The sequence below is a fragment of the Bubalus kerabau genome, chromosome 11, assembly GCF_029407905.1.
Source record: "Bubalus kerabau isolate K-KA32 ecotype Philippines breed swamp buffalo chromosome 11, PCC_UOA_SB_1v2, whole genome shotgun sequence".
NCBI lineage: Eukaryota > Metazoa > Chordata > Mammalia > Artiodactyla > Bovidae > Bubalus > Bubalus kerabau.
Window position 1 is genome coordinate 31,206,445 of NC_073634.1, and position 15,961 is coordinate 31,222,405.

Below are 15,961 nucleotides of genomic sequence, written 5' to 3' on the forward strand. Positions count from 1 at the left end.
TAAGTCAGACCAGGAAAGACAAATCGTGCATAGAATCTTCTTGTTGTTGCTATTGTTGTTCAGTTGCTAAGTTGTGTCCCACTCTTTGTGACCCCGTGGACTGCTGCACACCAGGTTTCCCTGTCCTTAACTATCTCCCTGAGCTTGCTCAAATTCATGTCCATTGAGTCAGTGATGCTATCTAACCATCTCATCCTCTGCCGCCCTCTTCTCCTTTTGGCTTCAATCTTTTCCAGCATCAAGGTCTTTTCCAGGGAGTTGGCTCTTCACATCGGGTGGCCAAAGTATTGGAGCTTCAGCTTCAGCATCAGTCTTCCCAGTGAATAATATCAGGGTTGATTTCCTTTAGGATTGACTGGTTAGATCTCCTTGCAGTCCAAGGGACTTTCAAGAGTCTTCTCCAGCACCACAATACATAAAACAGAAACAGACTCATAGATACAGAGAACAAACAGGTGGTTGCTGGAGGGGAGGTGGATGGGGGATGAGGGAGATTAAGAGGTACACACTTCCAGTTACAAAATAAAAGTTACAGAGATGAAATGTACAACATGGGGCATAGACTGAATAATATGGTAGTATCTTTGTATGGTGACAGATGGTAACTAGACTCATTGTGGTGCTCATTTTGTAATGTATAGAAATATTGAATTATTATGTTTGTGCACCTGGAACCAGCATGGTACTGTAGGTCAGTTATGCTTCAATAAAACTGAAAAAAAGGTGGAACATGCGGTTGGATTTAACAATGAGGAGATCACTAGTGCACTCAGCGGGAGCTGTCTTGGTGGGGATGGTCACCCAAGTGCAGAGGCTGGAGTGAAAACAGAAGGTGAAGTATTTTCAGGATTTTATATAATCAGAAAAAAGACAGTGGAAAAAGAGACCATTAATGAGCCAGGAGAGACAGGGGATTGTTGATAGAACAGGGATGGAGAGATGGATACCCCTCTTCCTGGTGAAGGGAAAGGCTCAAAGCCAGGCCTGGGTATGGATACATGTCCTGTGTCAGGGAAGGGAGTCTAGGAGGAGATGACTGGCAGAATGGTCATTTAAGTTCTGAATCTTTTGAGGGCACTGCGGTTAAAAATAAGTTCCTTTTTTAATTAAGTTTTTAAAGGAAACTCCTTACTGTTCTCCATAGTGGCTGTATTAATTTACATTCCTACCTACAGTGTAAGAGGATTCCCTGCTCTCACACCGTCTCCAGTATTTATGTATAAAATAGATCACTAAGGAGAACTACTTTATAGCACAGGGAACACTACTTGAAACTCTGTGGTGACCTAAATGGGAAGGAAATCCAAAAAAGAGGGGCTATATGTATACGGCTTCCCTGGTAGCTCAGACTGTAAAGACTCTGCCTGCAATGCAGGAGATTCAGGTTCGATCCCTGGGTTGGGAAGATCCCCTGGAGAAGGGAATGGCCACCCACTCCAGTCTTCTTGCCTGGGAAATCCCATGGACAGAGGAGCCTGGCGGGCTACAGTCCATGGGTTTGCAAAGAGTTGGACACAACTGAGTGACTAACACACACGCATATGTATGGCTAATTCACTTTGCTGCACCACATTGCAAGCAGGGGATTGTAAAGCAACTATGCTCCAACAATAATTTTAAAAAAAAGGTCAGCAGATAAAAGACAACCCCAGACTGCAGCACTTCTAACATGAGAGCAGAAAAGTCTTTTTAATTACTCTGTTTCTGATGTTGATAATAAAGAAGATTAGGTAGTGATGACATTAATTAGAGTGTTATCAGTGATGAAAGACAATAAATAGCACACCATTTCATTTTATTAGCTAACCCTTGTTAATTTCCCCAACTTTGATCAATACAGACATTGGCCAGGCTTCTGAGTTACGGGGTGGGGCAGCAGTGGGGAGTGAGTTCCCTTACTTCTGAAATAGAAGATCCTTTTCAGAGTTGAGGTGAGAAGTAAGGGGGGTGTGGAAGGCACGAGGAGGGTTGGAAATAGCTGTTGTAAGGACAGGATGGGAGGAAGCGCTGGCCGCTAACACATCTTAGGTTCTGTGTGAGCTTCCCAGATGTCGTTTCCCTTTCTAGAATTCCAGCACATGACCTGAAAGAAACAGGGCCTGTCCAAAATCCTTTTTGCCATTAAGTGACATGGAAACAAAAAGAAGAGAAAGAAAGCAATGCAGCAGGAGTCTCGAATGCTTTCAGCAGAGGAGTGATGCGCTCTTGGAGAGTGGCGTAGTGGTTGCCAGGAAGCAGCGCGCCTGCTTTGGATGGGACTCCGATGAGACCATGTCTGGTTTTAAGTAACTCTATTAATTATTGATCTATCTAGGGAATCTAAATGAAGACACCATCATCTCATAAATATTGATAACTTAAAGAGGCAGCCCAGACGTGACTGCCAGGGCTTTGGGTCCCCGGATGACCCCGGGAGAAGGCAGGGCCAGGGAACTGTGTGTTCAGCTCTGTTTTGGCAGGAAGCATCCTAAGCCTGCTCAAGTAAAGGATGGGGAGAATGAGGCTGCCTCAAGCGAGGATTCCTGGTCACTGGAGCCCAGCGGGACATGAGAGGAACAGGCTACACAGAGATGAGAAGGTAGAGGCCATTCAGAACTTAGGGCCCCAACAGAGGCTTACAGATACTCCTGTCCTGTCCTCTGTTACCATGGCTTGAACTTTTCCCTCTTGCTCCTTTTCTCCTCCTGCTGCGCTTTTCTCAATTTATTTTTTAGATTCACAGTAAAACTGAGCAGAAAGTACAGAGATTTCCTGTATATAGCCTGCCCCCACATATACCCAGCTTCTCCCACCATCAACATCCCCCCCACCAGAGAGATGCATTTGTTAAACAGTTGCTGAGCTTACACTGACATATCACAATCGCCCGATATCCATAATTTACATTAATTTCACTCTTGGTGTTGGACACTCTGCGGGTTTTGACAGATGTATAATGACATGTATCTACCCTTACAGTATTCTACAGAGTGGTTTCACTGCTCCCCAATCCCCTGTGTTTTCTTCTCCCTTTTTATCCTTTTTCAACCTCAAGTCTTTTTGTCCCTGCAGACCCCTTATCCTGTGGAGAGGGTGATGGCCAGAAGAGGCTGGGAGGCTCCTAGGCAGGGGCCCCTCTTATCTGGGTCTAAGTCTGGTTCCACTCCTTTGATTGCTAAGAAAAAGAAATCAAAAATTACTGACCTACCTCAGTAGGGGGTCTCAGAGCAAGTCCCCAGGGAGCTGGAGTTAAACCCAGGCAGCTGGCTCCTGCACTGCCTCTGGTCTGTGATCCACGCCCTCTCCTGTCTATGGAGACTCCATCAGGTCTTCACCTTTGTTGAATCAGGCTGGCTTGGCCTCCTGGGCTGGAGCCCCCATCCCCTGGTCATGGTGGGATACAAGCCACCTGACCTGCTGGTCTGTGGCTTCAGCTTTGTTGCCCATCCCACTCCTGGGGATAAAACGTTTAGGTATTTTCAATGAAATGGGTTTTTCTCAAGCTTGCGTCTATAGGGAAGGATCGATGAGATGGTTCTGGTCATTCTCCCTTCATCCTGAAGTTGCCTGAGCCACATGGGTTCAAGGGTGGTGGATAGACTCTACTCTTCCAGAGACTGTCCCTCTGTCAGCCAGGGAGAGAGAGCATCATTACCCCCTTTTACTGGTGGGGATGGAGACCAGTGCACACAGAGGGGTACGACCAGGGACCCGTGGGAACCCACCACCACCCTCGAGGCTGCCTCCTCCCTCCCGCAGCCCAGAGGGGCCAGACGCTTGGAGAGTGCTCACAGGCCGTGTTTGAGGAACTGAGCTGCTTTATCAGGGTAGAAAGACACCAGCACTAAGGCAGGATATTGCATTGCTGTCTTTTTTCTTTTGGTCACCTAGCAGGGTCCTAGCTTCTCAACCAGGGATTGAACCTGTGCCTTTGGCAATGAAAGTGCAGAGTCGTAACCACTGGACCACCAGGGGACTTCCTCCTGTCCTTTATCTTACGACTTAAGTGCTGGCCCAGTTGCGCTGTACCTCTCTATAGACTCACTGAGGGTCTGTCTGAGCACCTCAGCCACTATTAGCCTGTGCAAAAATTAGCTTCAAATGTTCAAATACTAGCGTCACTGAGGCATTTGAACTCTTTTTGTTCTTCATTTTAAGTCTACTGCTTCCTTAACCTAACCTTCATCTGCCCAGTGAATGCCTCCAGGGTCCTCTCACGTGCTTTATTTCTCCATTGACTTATGGAGTCAGTTTCCCCAGAGGTAAAGACTCCCAATACCTTATGAGTTTTGTTTCCTTCTCTAAAGAAGATGTGGGGTTCTCACCTGCCCCGGCCACCCGCCCCGCTCCCCACTTCTCTTCTGCCTGTGAGTTCACATGTCTCCAGCACAGCTGCCTTGACATCACCCAGCATCTGGGGCAGTTTAACAGAAAGCCAGACCTCTTTACGCAATTCAGTCTGCCCTGCAGCACCTGCAGCAGCCCTGGCTTCCTATGCTCCTCTAGGGTGAGCCCCCTGCTCCTGCCTGTCCACCCTAACGGCAGCTCTGTGCCAAGGTAGGGAATGACGTACAGTTGGAAAAGGTCTGGCCTGGAGAGTCCTGAAGAGTCTCCTTCCTGGCTTCTTGACTCCCTCTGAGATCCTATCCTAATAGCAGCTGTGAGCCGAGGCTGCTTTTGTGGACTAAGTGGGGGAGAGTCACTCCCGTTCCTGCAGGTAATACAGAACAGGCCATCTATTTGGGGCAAACCCCTAGGCAGAGAGCTGGAAGCAGTGAAGATCCCAGATTAGGAGTCTGGGGAACTGATCTGTGCTGGTTCTGCCACTGCTTGGGCTGGGTAGTTGCAGGGAGGCCCCCAGCTAGGCGACCCTGGGCTTCCTTTTAACTCCAACTGCGTGCCTACCTTCTGAGAATCATAATGAAAGTGATGAAAAGTGGCATAGGAGCCACAAAGATAGGAAGGGAAGGTTTTCTCTCTCCCTTCCTGCCCCTTCCTTTCTTCCTTCCTTCCATTTAAAAAAAGTGGATATTAAAAAAAAACAAAAGTTATGAAAAAGGATTTTTATTCTCATCAGTTTTGAAAATATCAGCCCTTTACTATTATTTTTTAACAAACAGTTTCCTTGTACTAGGGTCTCCCTGGTGGCTCAGCTGGTAAAGAATCTGCCTGTAGTGCAGGAGACCTGGGTTCGATCCCTGGGTTGGGAAGATCCCCTGGAGAAGGGAAAGGCTACCCACTCCAGTATTCTGGCCTGGAGAATTCCATGGACTGTATAACCCATGGGGTCACAAAGAGCTGGACACAACTGAGTGACTTTCACTTTTCCTTGTCATATCTTCAACTTTTATTTGTATTTTTAGAATTGAAAAAACACAAATAATACACAAATAATTCTCACTATGAAAGATTCTAGCAAGACTTAAGTATATGTATAAAAATATTAAAGTCCGTAAGAGACTATAAAGTCTCGTACCATGTCTGTTTCCAGCCCTAACCTCTACTAACAATTTGCTGGGGTCCTTTTAAGCCTTTTTGTGTACATTTGCTACTCCCATTCTTGTCTCCTGCCATGGACTCTTCAAGCACTCTCCCACCCCTGCCAACCTCCATGACACAAGCACACAACTTCCTGCTCACTGTTGTGTGTGTTTTGCCCCTGAGCGTGGTGTGACTGGCTGTAACCTGTTATGCTATCAAACCACTGCTCTGGCTCACCCACAAGGGCCAGATGACCCTCATGTAGAGATTTCTGGAGGACACTTAGGCCTGCCCGTCTCCCTTTGTCACTGTTCTCTCTCAAGGTCTTCTGCCTGCTTTGGGAGGATTCCCAACAGCCTAACCCACCCCACTGCAACACCAGCTTTAATCTCAGCTATGGAAAGGGTGGAAACATGGAAGCCAGAATGCAGGTCAGCATGCCCCAGCCCCCGCCTGTCCTGAGGGCAGCACCGCCTATAGCAGAGTAGGAGCTCAGCGAATGTGTGATGAGACACTGGGCAGAAGAAGAATCAGGATCTTCCTTTTTGAAGGGCCCCAGCAGTGCAGCTCATCCTGGTGAAGCGGTTGAAAAATGAACGATATGAAGCAGCCTAGAATGGGAACCCTCGGGGAACTGGCGCTGGGTGCTCACCAGTCCAGATGAGGGAGAGAAGGGGGTGATTCAACTGGTTTGTCTGGCTTGCATTACTATAAATGAGCCTCACGTTTCTATGGTTCTAACATTTACTTTCTCTTCCTGACCTGCGGCCTCCAGATGTTACTTCCAGCTTCCAGGAACCCCACTGTGGCTGTTTAAATTATGTCAAGTTCTCTTCTCTCAGCCAGCTTTGCCCTCGTGTTTCCAGACTTTTCAAAGCTCTTTCAAAGTCGCTTTTTCATGTGGTTCATGTTAACTGACATGTCACTGGGTTTGTTTTTTTTTTTAACCTTACATATTAAGACAACTACACAGTTCTCCCAAAGAAATAACAGAATTTTTTTAAATGAAAAATGAAGTCCCCAAAGATCTTGTTTTGCTGACCAGTCAACCTGAGCGAATTTGTTTCATTAGGATGGACAGGTCTGGTGTTACAACACCAGAGGGCGCCAGCGGCTAAATCACATAGATACACGACCCGTGCTACGAAATTCTCTCCATTCGGTTGCTTCATTCTTGTCTATTCTGTCACCTCAAGAAGAGACAGAAGAGAACTTGTATGCGATGGGATGGGTGGACACATGCAGATGAGCTGAGCTGAGTGTCAGGGGGTAGCTTTGCTAAGGGCAGTTCAGAGAATTCAAAGTGCTGTTGCCTGGAGTCCGGCATGGGTCTGAGGATTTTTGAGCATTTTTAGTAATAACTCAATTAATGCATGCGGCACCATGGCCAGGCTGTGGTGGAGCTTTCTTTTTGTTTATGTTGCCTGAGAAAGCTCCCCTCCCATCAGCACACATGCTTCCTCACCCCCATATTCCTGCCTTTGGCTCTGTGGGCATCTTTAGCCACGTAATTCACTTGAGCTCTTCAAGCCTGGGTTGGAGACGAAGGAGACTAGGGTCAATGCTTTCCCTCCTTCAGGTCAGTGGTCAGGTAGTCTAGAACCCTTAGGTCTGGTCATCCTGCCTGGTTTTATTCCAGGAAGTCTGTGTGTGTGTATGTGTGTTACACATGACTTTAGCTTTTGGAATAGTTTTAGGTTCAGAGCAAACTTGAAGAGCAAGTACAAAGATTTCTGGCATACCCTCCTACCCTCTCCCACAGACAGCCTTCCTCACTATCAGTATCCACACCAGAGTGATACATTTGTTAAATCAATGAGCTTGCATTGATGTATCATTATCCCTCAGTTTACATTAGGGATCACTCTTTGTACTTGACATCCTGTGGGTTTGGACAAATGTACAGCATGCTGTATCCATCCTTCTAGTATTTATACACAGTAGTTTCATTGTCCTGAAAATCCTCTGTGCTTTGGCTACTTATTCTTCCCTGCCTCCCCTGCAGCCACTGACAACCCCTGATCTTTTTACAGCTCCACAGTTTTGCTTTTCTGTCGTGGAGGAGCATGTCATGTAGTAAGAGCTACATACAATGTATAGTTTTTTTTTTTTTCAGGTTGGCTTCTTTCACTTAGTAATATGCAATTAAGGTTCTTTTATGTCTTTTCATGGTTTAATAGCTAATGTACTTTTAGTACTGACAAATATTCACTCATATGCGTGTACCACAATTTAGCTGTTCAGCTACTAAAGGACATCTTAGTTGCTCTGAAGTTTTCACAATTATGAATAAAGTTGTTGTACACATCCATGTGCTGGTTTTTGTGTAGACCTACATTTTAAACTCATTTGAGTAAATACCAGGAGTGTGATTTTAATGTCTTCTTGGAGAATTGTTCCCTTGTTGTGCCCTTTGATATCTCTGATAACTTTCCTTGCTCTGAAGTCTACTCTATCAGAAATTAATGTAGCTATTCCTGTTTTCTTTTAATTAGCATTAGCATGGTGTATCTTTCTCCATACATTAATTTTAATCTATATGTATCTTACATATTTAAAGTGTGTTTATTCTAGATAATATGTACTGGGTTTCTTTTCTGATCCACCCTGACAATCTCTGTCTTCTACTCAGTGATTTAGACCATTGACATTTAAAGTGGTTTTCAATATATTTGGATTAATAACCATCTTTTTTGTTATTGTTTTCCATTTGATGCCCTTGCTCTTTGTTTCTATTTTTGTCTTTGACATGTTTCCACCTTTTGTGGTTTTAATTGAACAATTTATAAGATTCCATTTTTTCTCTTAGCATATCCATTCTTCTGTTGTTTTTTAAAACTTATTTTCATGGTTGCCCTAGAGTTTGCAATATACATTTACAACTAATCCAAGTCCACTTTCAAATAATGCTCTGATGCTTCACAGATAGTGCAAGTATCGCATGTGTGCTAAGTTGCTTTAGTCGTGTCCGACTCTTTGCAACCCCGTGGACTGTAGCCGCCAGGTTCCTCTGTCCATGGGATTCTCCAGGTGAGAATAGTGGAGTGGGTTGCCATTTCCTCCTTCAGGGCATCTGCCTGACCCAGGGATCGAAACAGCATCTCTTATGTCTCCTGCATTGGCAGGCAGGCTCTTCACTACTAGTGCCACCTGGGAAGCCCCAGGTGCACGTATTAATACCTTATAATAACAAAGACATTCTTATTCTTCTGTCCTGCTCCTCATATCATTGTTGTCATTCATTTCACTTATATGTAAGCATATACTTTCTATACATATGATATATATAAGCATAATAATTGAAAACATCGTTGCTATTGTTAGCTTGAAAAATTATCTGTTAGATCAAGTAAGAACTAAAAAAATAAAAGTTTGTATTTTACCATCCCTTATTCCTTCTCTGATGCTCTTCCTTTCTTTATGTAGATCTGAGTTTCTGACGACTGAAGGAAGGAGAATGGCTGATAGCATTTTCCTTCTTTCTGAAGAGCTTCTTTTCACACTTCTTGCAAGGCAGGTCTATTGGCAATAAAGTTCCTCAATTTTTATTTGTCTAAGGAAGTCTTTATTTCTCTTTCACTTTTGAAGGATAATTTCACAGGGCACAGAATTCTGCATCTTTTCCCCCTCTCAATACGGTAAGTCCCCTACATATGAACCTTGAGGTCGCTAACTTTCAAAAGTGTGAAGGCGTGTACCCATGACCAGCCATGTAAGTTCGTCGCGTGCCTGGGCGCGTTGTCACGTGTGTGCTTCCTCTGTAATGTAGTGCTGTGCTTTGGTGTACTGTATAGAGTACAGCAGTGTAGTACCTTTATTTCAAGCCCAGGGTGTCGAGGAGCAAGTGTAAAAGCAGTGTTGACGTGACTGTCACTGCTAAGAATCACCAGCTGTTGTACTTCACTATTATACTTTTTAAGGTACGATAGCACTACAAGAGTACAAGGTACTGTGCTGTAAGATTAAAATGTTTTCTTTATTTTTCTATTTGTTTTTTTATAAACAAATATTATAAATCTATTACAGTACAGTGTTACATGGCCAGTCGTGTTCGTTGCGTACCTAGGCTAACTTCATTGGACTTAATTGGATTTATGAACATGCTTTTGGAACAGAGCTAGTTCATATGAAGGGGATTTATTGTACTTTAAATATTTCATTCTACTCTCTTCTTGCTTATGTGGTTTCTGAGAAGTCAGATGTAATGCTTGTCTTTGCTTCCCTTTGGGTAAGGTGTTATTTCCTTCTGACTTCTTTCAAGATTATTTTTCTTTATCTTTGATTTTCTGCAGCTTGTATATGATATGCTTAGATGTAGCTTGATACTGGTTTTGTTCTTTTTCATTTATCCTGTTCTTTCCTATCATTTGTTGGTGTTCTCTAAGCTTCCTGGGTCTGTAGTTTGATATCTGAATTTAATTTGAGGGCATTCTCAGTCATTTTTACTTCAAATATTTTTTTGTTCATTTTCCCCTTTTTTTTCCTCCTGCTAGTATTCCCATACACATGTTACATCATTTGCAACTGTTCTGTTTTTCTTAGATATTCTATATCTTTTTTTTCCAGTATTTCTCCTTCTGTTTTTATGTTTTAAAAATTTCTATTGACAGATATCCTTAGCATATTAATCATAGTTGTTTTAAATTCCTGGCCTGGTTATTCCAGCAACCCTGCCATGTCTGAGTCTGGTTCTGCTTCTTGCCCTGTCTCTTCAAACTGGTTTTTTGCCTTTTAATATGCCTCATATTTGTGTGTGTGAGAGAGGGATAGTCAGACATGACATGTCAAGTAACAGGAACAGCAGTAATAGGCCTTTACTAACATGGTGCTAAGGTCTTGGGGGAGGGGAAGCATTCTGTAGTCCTGAGATTAGATCTCAGTCTTTCTGTGAACCTGTTTCTCTGAACTATGAGCTGTATACATGTTTTTCAGGGTTTCCCCCACCTTCTGTAGAACAAGATAGCTAACACTGGTTGGAGTTGGGTATTTTCCTTCCCCTAGGTTGCTTAGGATCTGATAAAGCTACAGTAGTTTAATCTCTGATGAAATAGCTTCTTCTAAGAGCCAGCATTGTTAAGAACAGGGAGCTCTGCTGTATTTCAAAATTCCTTCCCTCTCTCCCTGTCATCAGCGTGTGGGATTTCTTTCTCCAATATTCCCTGTGAGAGCATGGTCAAACAACTAGAGGTGGAACTCACAAAAGTGGGGGGACCCTATGACGGGGTCAGCCTAGAGTCTTTGACAGATCGCCCACTCTGGGACCCCAGCGGCTCACCGTGTAGTGCAGGCTTCCCTACCCTGTGCTGCTTTGCCTCTGGGCTGCTGCTTGGGAGTTTCTGTTCCACTAAGTCATGATTCATATCTGTCTCGCCCACAGGGCAGCAGTTTGCCCTGTGATGTTACTTCTCTGTTAAATCTTAAGAAGACTTGTTGGTTTTCTAGTTTGTTCAGCTTTTTACTCATTAGGACAGAGCAACAAGGTCCAAGCTCCTCACATACTGGACTGGAGACCAAAACAGTTTTTGTTTTCACCTTGGATGTCCTGCACCAAGGTCAGCTTAAGTGATGCAGATGAAACAAAAAAACAAAATTCAAGCATGGCCTTTGTTCCTTTGAATCCAGATTTTGGATTTGAAAGGGACCTTGGAGGTCACCTTATTCAGGCTCCTCATTTTTAGAGGTGAGCTTCTTTAGAGGCTGTCTACTGTGAGTATTCCTCTCTCGGGAATTCCCACATTACAGCAGAAAAATATAGTGGACTGTATTCAGGGGGCCCATTCAGGTTCAGCATCCAGATGAACTTTCTTCAGAGAAACCAAATAAATTCTACGGTCAGTGTTCTGCTCCCTGAAAGGAAATTTCAGTGTGATTTTTATTTATCCATAGCCTGATTATCTCCGTGAGGTGGTTGATTTTAGATCTGTGTGAGGGGATGCTGGGTGATTTTTTTCTTTTTCTTTTTTTGTCTTCCTGCATTTTCCAAATTCTAACAAACGAACGTGTGTTCCTTTTACAATCAGAGCACAATAAGGTAACATTTTAGGCCATGACCCTTTGGAAGCCTCTCCTCCGTGTCTCCTTACAGTCTGCAAGATGAACGTTCACCGGCGCTGTGAGACCAACGTGGCTCCCAACTGTGGCGTGGATGCCAGGGGTATCGCTAAAGTGTTGGCTGACCTGGGTGTCACTCCAGACAAGATCACCAATAGTGGCCAGAGGAGGAAAAAGGTAAATGGTTCCTGGGTGATGTTTCTGAAGTTCCATGTGAGCCAGCATCTCCGTGCTGATTTCCTGAGAGTCCCTTGGAGTATAGTTCTGAGACTGCTGGGTTGACACAGTGGACTTGAAACAACATGCACTTAAAGAAAACAAAGAAGGAAAAGTCATGCAGGTAACACAGAAGTCTCCTTCGATTCCAGAGGTGAGGAAAAGCCAAGCAAGTCTCAAGTGTTGTGTTTCTTAGGGGTACATCACCTTCGAGGTGAGGATTCTGGAATTCCCTCCAGAAAATATTCAATTCTAGACAGGGAAGTAGCCTTATCTGCCTCCAAAACTGGCATGAGAGCAATGTTCACATTTGAACTTTGCCTCTGGTATCACTGTAATGAGGATAAATGGGTGAAGAGCTGGAAATACATTCTTTTCTAGGGAGCAAGCCAAGAAGATTTGTGATAGTGCTGGCGCTTGGCTGCCCGAGGAATATTGTTGATGTCCCACGACGTGAAACATCTGGGCCTGTCTTTGGTGACCAAAGCCCTGTCTCTATGTGTGTGACATTCCGAATGTCAGTAGGAAAAGATCCGTTTGCTAAAATGTTATTTTGGTGAGTCAGGGCCCACAGATGTAAACAGAGCTAAAGATATCTCTAGCATTTTGTTTGAAGGCTTGTCCTAGCCTTGGCTCCTAGCCTAAAAAATGTAAGAGGGCTCTGAAAGAGTAAGTTACTGAAAAAATGGGAACCATGTAAACTGGGCAAGAAATCCTGGTAGGGTGGTATGGGCAAGTGGCTCTCGTTGCCCAGTATGTGTATGTATATGTGTGTGTGTGTGTGTGTGTGTGTGTGTGTATATATATGTTTTTTTGTTTCTTTTTTTTTTTCTAAAAACAAGCCTGACAATGGGTGCCTCGACAGTATTAGCTCCTAAATGTTGTCCCTAAATTTTCCCTTGAAATACTTTCTGAAGGGCTTTGTGTTTCCCTTCTTGTTCTAGAAGCTGCCCATACCTTTTCCCTGCTGCCTCTCAGAGGAGGCTTTTCCCTTGAATGGGAAGGTTTGGGTTGTTTCCATCTTCTTAAGCATTTTCTTCCTTACTTTTTCAATAAACAAAGCTATTCTGTAAGGTTTAGAGGAAAAAACACCCTCTCCTCCTGACTAACGTGAGATTTTGTGCTTCTGGTGGCTCTTCTCAGCTCTTGACAGTCCTACTGGTGGAAGCAGGACCCAGGACACTGAAGCTACCAGCAGAATGTCGGCACCCTTAATGCTGAGGCCCCGCCCAGAAGGCAGGTTAGACAGACACCCGTGAGGACAGTGCTGAGCACGCGTATGCATAGGGTCTACAGAGAGTGCTGCTCCGCAGACACGACGGTGCCTCGCCTGAAGCAAGCTGGTTTTCGAAAAGGCAGAGGAACCAGAGATCAAATTGCCAACATCCACTGGATCATGGAAAAAGCAAGAGAGTTCCAGAAAAACATCTATTTCTGCTTGATTGACTATGCCAAAGCCTTTGACTGTGTGGATCACAATAAACTGTGGAAAATTCTGAAAGAGAAGGGAATACCAGACCACCTGACCTGCCTCTTGATAAACCTATATGCAGGTCAGGAAGCAACAGTTAGGACTGGACATGGAACAACAGACTGGTTCCAAATAGGAAAAGGAGTACATCAAGGCTGTATATTGTCACCCTGCTTATTTAACTTATATGCAGAGTACATCATGAGAAACACTGAGCTGGAAGAAGCACAAGCTGGAATCAAGATTGCTGGGAGAAATATCAGTAACTTCAGATATGCAGATGATACCACCCTTATGGCAGAAAGTGAAGAGGAACTAAAAAGCCTCTTGATGAAAGTGAAAGAGGAGAGTGAAAAAGTTGGCTTAAAGCTCAACATTCAGGAAACTAAGATCATGGCATCCAGTCCCATCAGTTCATGGCAAACAGATGGGGAAACAGTGGAAACAGTGTCAGACTTTATTTTTTTGGGCTCCAAAATCACTGCAGATGGTGATTGCACCATGAAATTAAAAGACGCTTACTCCTCGGAAGGAAAGTTATGAGCAACCTAGACAGCATATTAAAAAGCAGAGACATTACTTTGTCAACAAAGGTTCGTCTAGTCAAGGCTATGGTTTTTCCAGTGGTCATGTATGGATTTGAGAGTTGGACTATAAAGAAAGCTGAGTGCCGAAGAATTGATGCTTTTCAACTGTGGTGTTGGAGAAGACTCTTGAGAATCCCTTGGACTGCAAGGAGATCCAACTAGTCCATCCTAAAGGAGATCAGTCCTGGGTGTTCATTGGAAGGACTGTGTTGAAGCTGAAACTCCAATACTTTGGCCACCTGATGCGAAGAGCTGACTTGTGAAAAGACCCTGATGCTGGGAAAGATTGGGGGCAGGAGGAGAAGGGGACGACAGAGGATGAGATGGTTGGATGGCATCATTGACTCAATGGACATGTGTTTGGGTGGACTCCAGGAGTTGGTGATGGACAGGGAGGCCTGGCGTGCTGCAGTTCATGGGGTTGCAAAGAGTCGGACACGACTGAGCAACTAAACTGAGAAGTAAACTGAGTTGGAATCTTTACTGTCATGGAACATTTCAGAGAAAACTCAATACCTTCCCCCTCCCCTGTATTTATTTGGCATGTAATGAGAGTAACCAGGAATTGTCTGTCTGTCTTGGATTTGGGAGATCCTGGTGCTAAGAAGCCAACATGGAGAAAATAAGGAAGGAGCAGAGTCAGGGACTAAGCGACTTCAGTCCTGACAGTTTTATTGCTGTGTTGCTTCTGATGCAAAAGCTGGAAAAAGTCAAGCAAACCAAGTAGTACCTCGAGTTAGTACGAGAGGATGGGAGACAAGTGCCCTTGGCCAGAAGCTGAGGGAGCTTCTACGTGGGAACATCAGGCTTTCTGGAGCCTGAGTTACCTTCATAGTGCCCCTTGCAAGCAGCCGATCATCCAGAAATGACATGTGTGCACAGTGGGTAGATCAAGAGTAAAGGGGAACAGAGTGCTTGTGATCTCTTGAGTGCAAACTTCTGCCTTTAATGGGAACTTAGTATGAATATACCAGCATCTATGCCAAGAAATAGACTTCACGGAGGATGTCCTGCTAAAAATTTCCTGATTGCAGACAAATACCAATACATCTGAGAATGTTGGTTGAGCTTCTGTTGTGTGTATCACTCTCTGCAATCCCCAGGGGCAATACAAATACTAGATAGGCTCGTAACCTTCAGAGAACCTACAGTCTACCTGAGTAGAGATCCCAAATTAAATAAAGCTGAACACGGTAGGGAATAAATACCAAGCAGCTGTCAGGTTTGCTCTGGATGAGATAACTATCATTGCTTGGGTAGGCAAGAGAAGTTTCATGGAAGGGGTAAGGTTGAGCTGACATCACTTGTTTTCTTTCCTTTAATTGACAAAGGAAACTTTGAGTCTCTTGCTTTCAGATGATCAATTCAGCAAGAGCTACTGTGCACCAGGGACTGCTACAGCCCCTGGCATCGTATCTTGATGCTTTTGACTTTAGGGAAACTCCCCATCTCCTTTCTGACCCCTTTCTCCCCTCGTTCTCTCCCTCTCTGTAGCTCATTGCTGGTGCTGAGTCCCCGCAGCCTGCTTCTGGAAGCTCACCGTCTGAGGAAGATCGATCCAAGTCGGCCCCCACCTCCCCCTGTGACCAGGGTGAGACCCTCAGATTTGCTTCTTTACCTCTGAGCTCTGTCCTTGGAAGGACCAAGCAGTCCAAGGCTTGAGAGTGTGGCACTGAATGGCTCTGCCACCCTGACATCACTGCCAGGCAGGGTAAAAGTGAGAGAGATGGGGAGCTGCGGTTCTTTCTTTTCTCTCGCCTATCTTCCAGCTTCCACGTGCAGGAGAGGCAGAGAGCACAGCCCTTCTCTCACCACCCTGCCCAGCTCTGCTCCCAGCCCCCTCAGCAGCATTCAGTTGAGTTGAATCTGACTTCCTTCCTCCCTGAACTTCACCATCATACCCAAAAGTTGAGATCAGGGCAGGAATCTGGAGATGGGTGGGTGGGGATAGGAAGGTGAAGCTGGCAGAGCCTGCGAGAAGCCAGCTCCACACCTGACTCCCCTCTAGAGCTCAGCTCAGGATGTCTCCTTCTCCATCAGAATATGCTGGAAGTTATCAAAGGTTTCTGAATTCTGCAAGTATCCAAGGATGCCAAGACTGAGGAGGGATGTATACACTTTAGACCTTCCCCTCTGGTAACCAGAAGCAGATCTCACTGGGAAGGGATGTTTGTAT

General features: G+C 44.7%; 1 protein-coding gene across 6 annotated transcripts in view; it reads left to right on the forward strand.

The window, feature by feature from the left end:
* The window catches only part of PRKCE (protein kinase C epsilon), a 546,248-nt gene that overhangs the window by 356,801 nt on the left and 173,486 nt on the right, over positions 1 to 15,961 (forward strand). For all 6 annotated transcript variants that reach the window (XM_055539989.1, XM_055539990.1, XM_055539991.1 and 3 more), the window contains 2 exons: positions 11,546 to 11,688; positions 15,280 to 15,376. In XM_055539989.1, the coding sequence (XP_055395964.1) occupies positions 11,546 to 11,688; positions 15,280 to 15,376 (240 nt within the window). The remainder of the gene's footprint in view (positions 1 to 11,545; positions 11,689 to 15,279; positions 15,377 to 15,961) is intronic.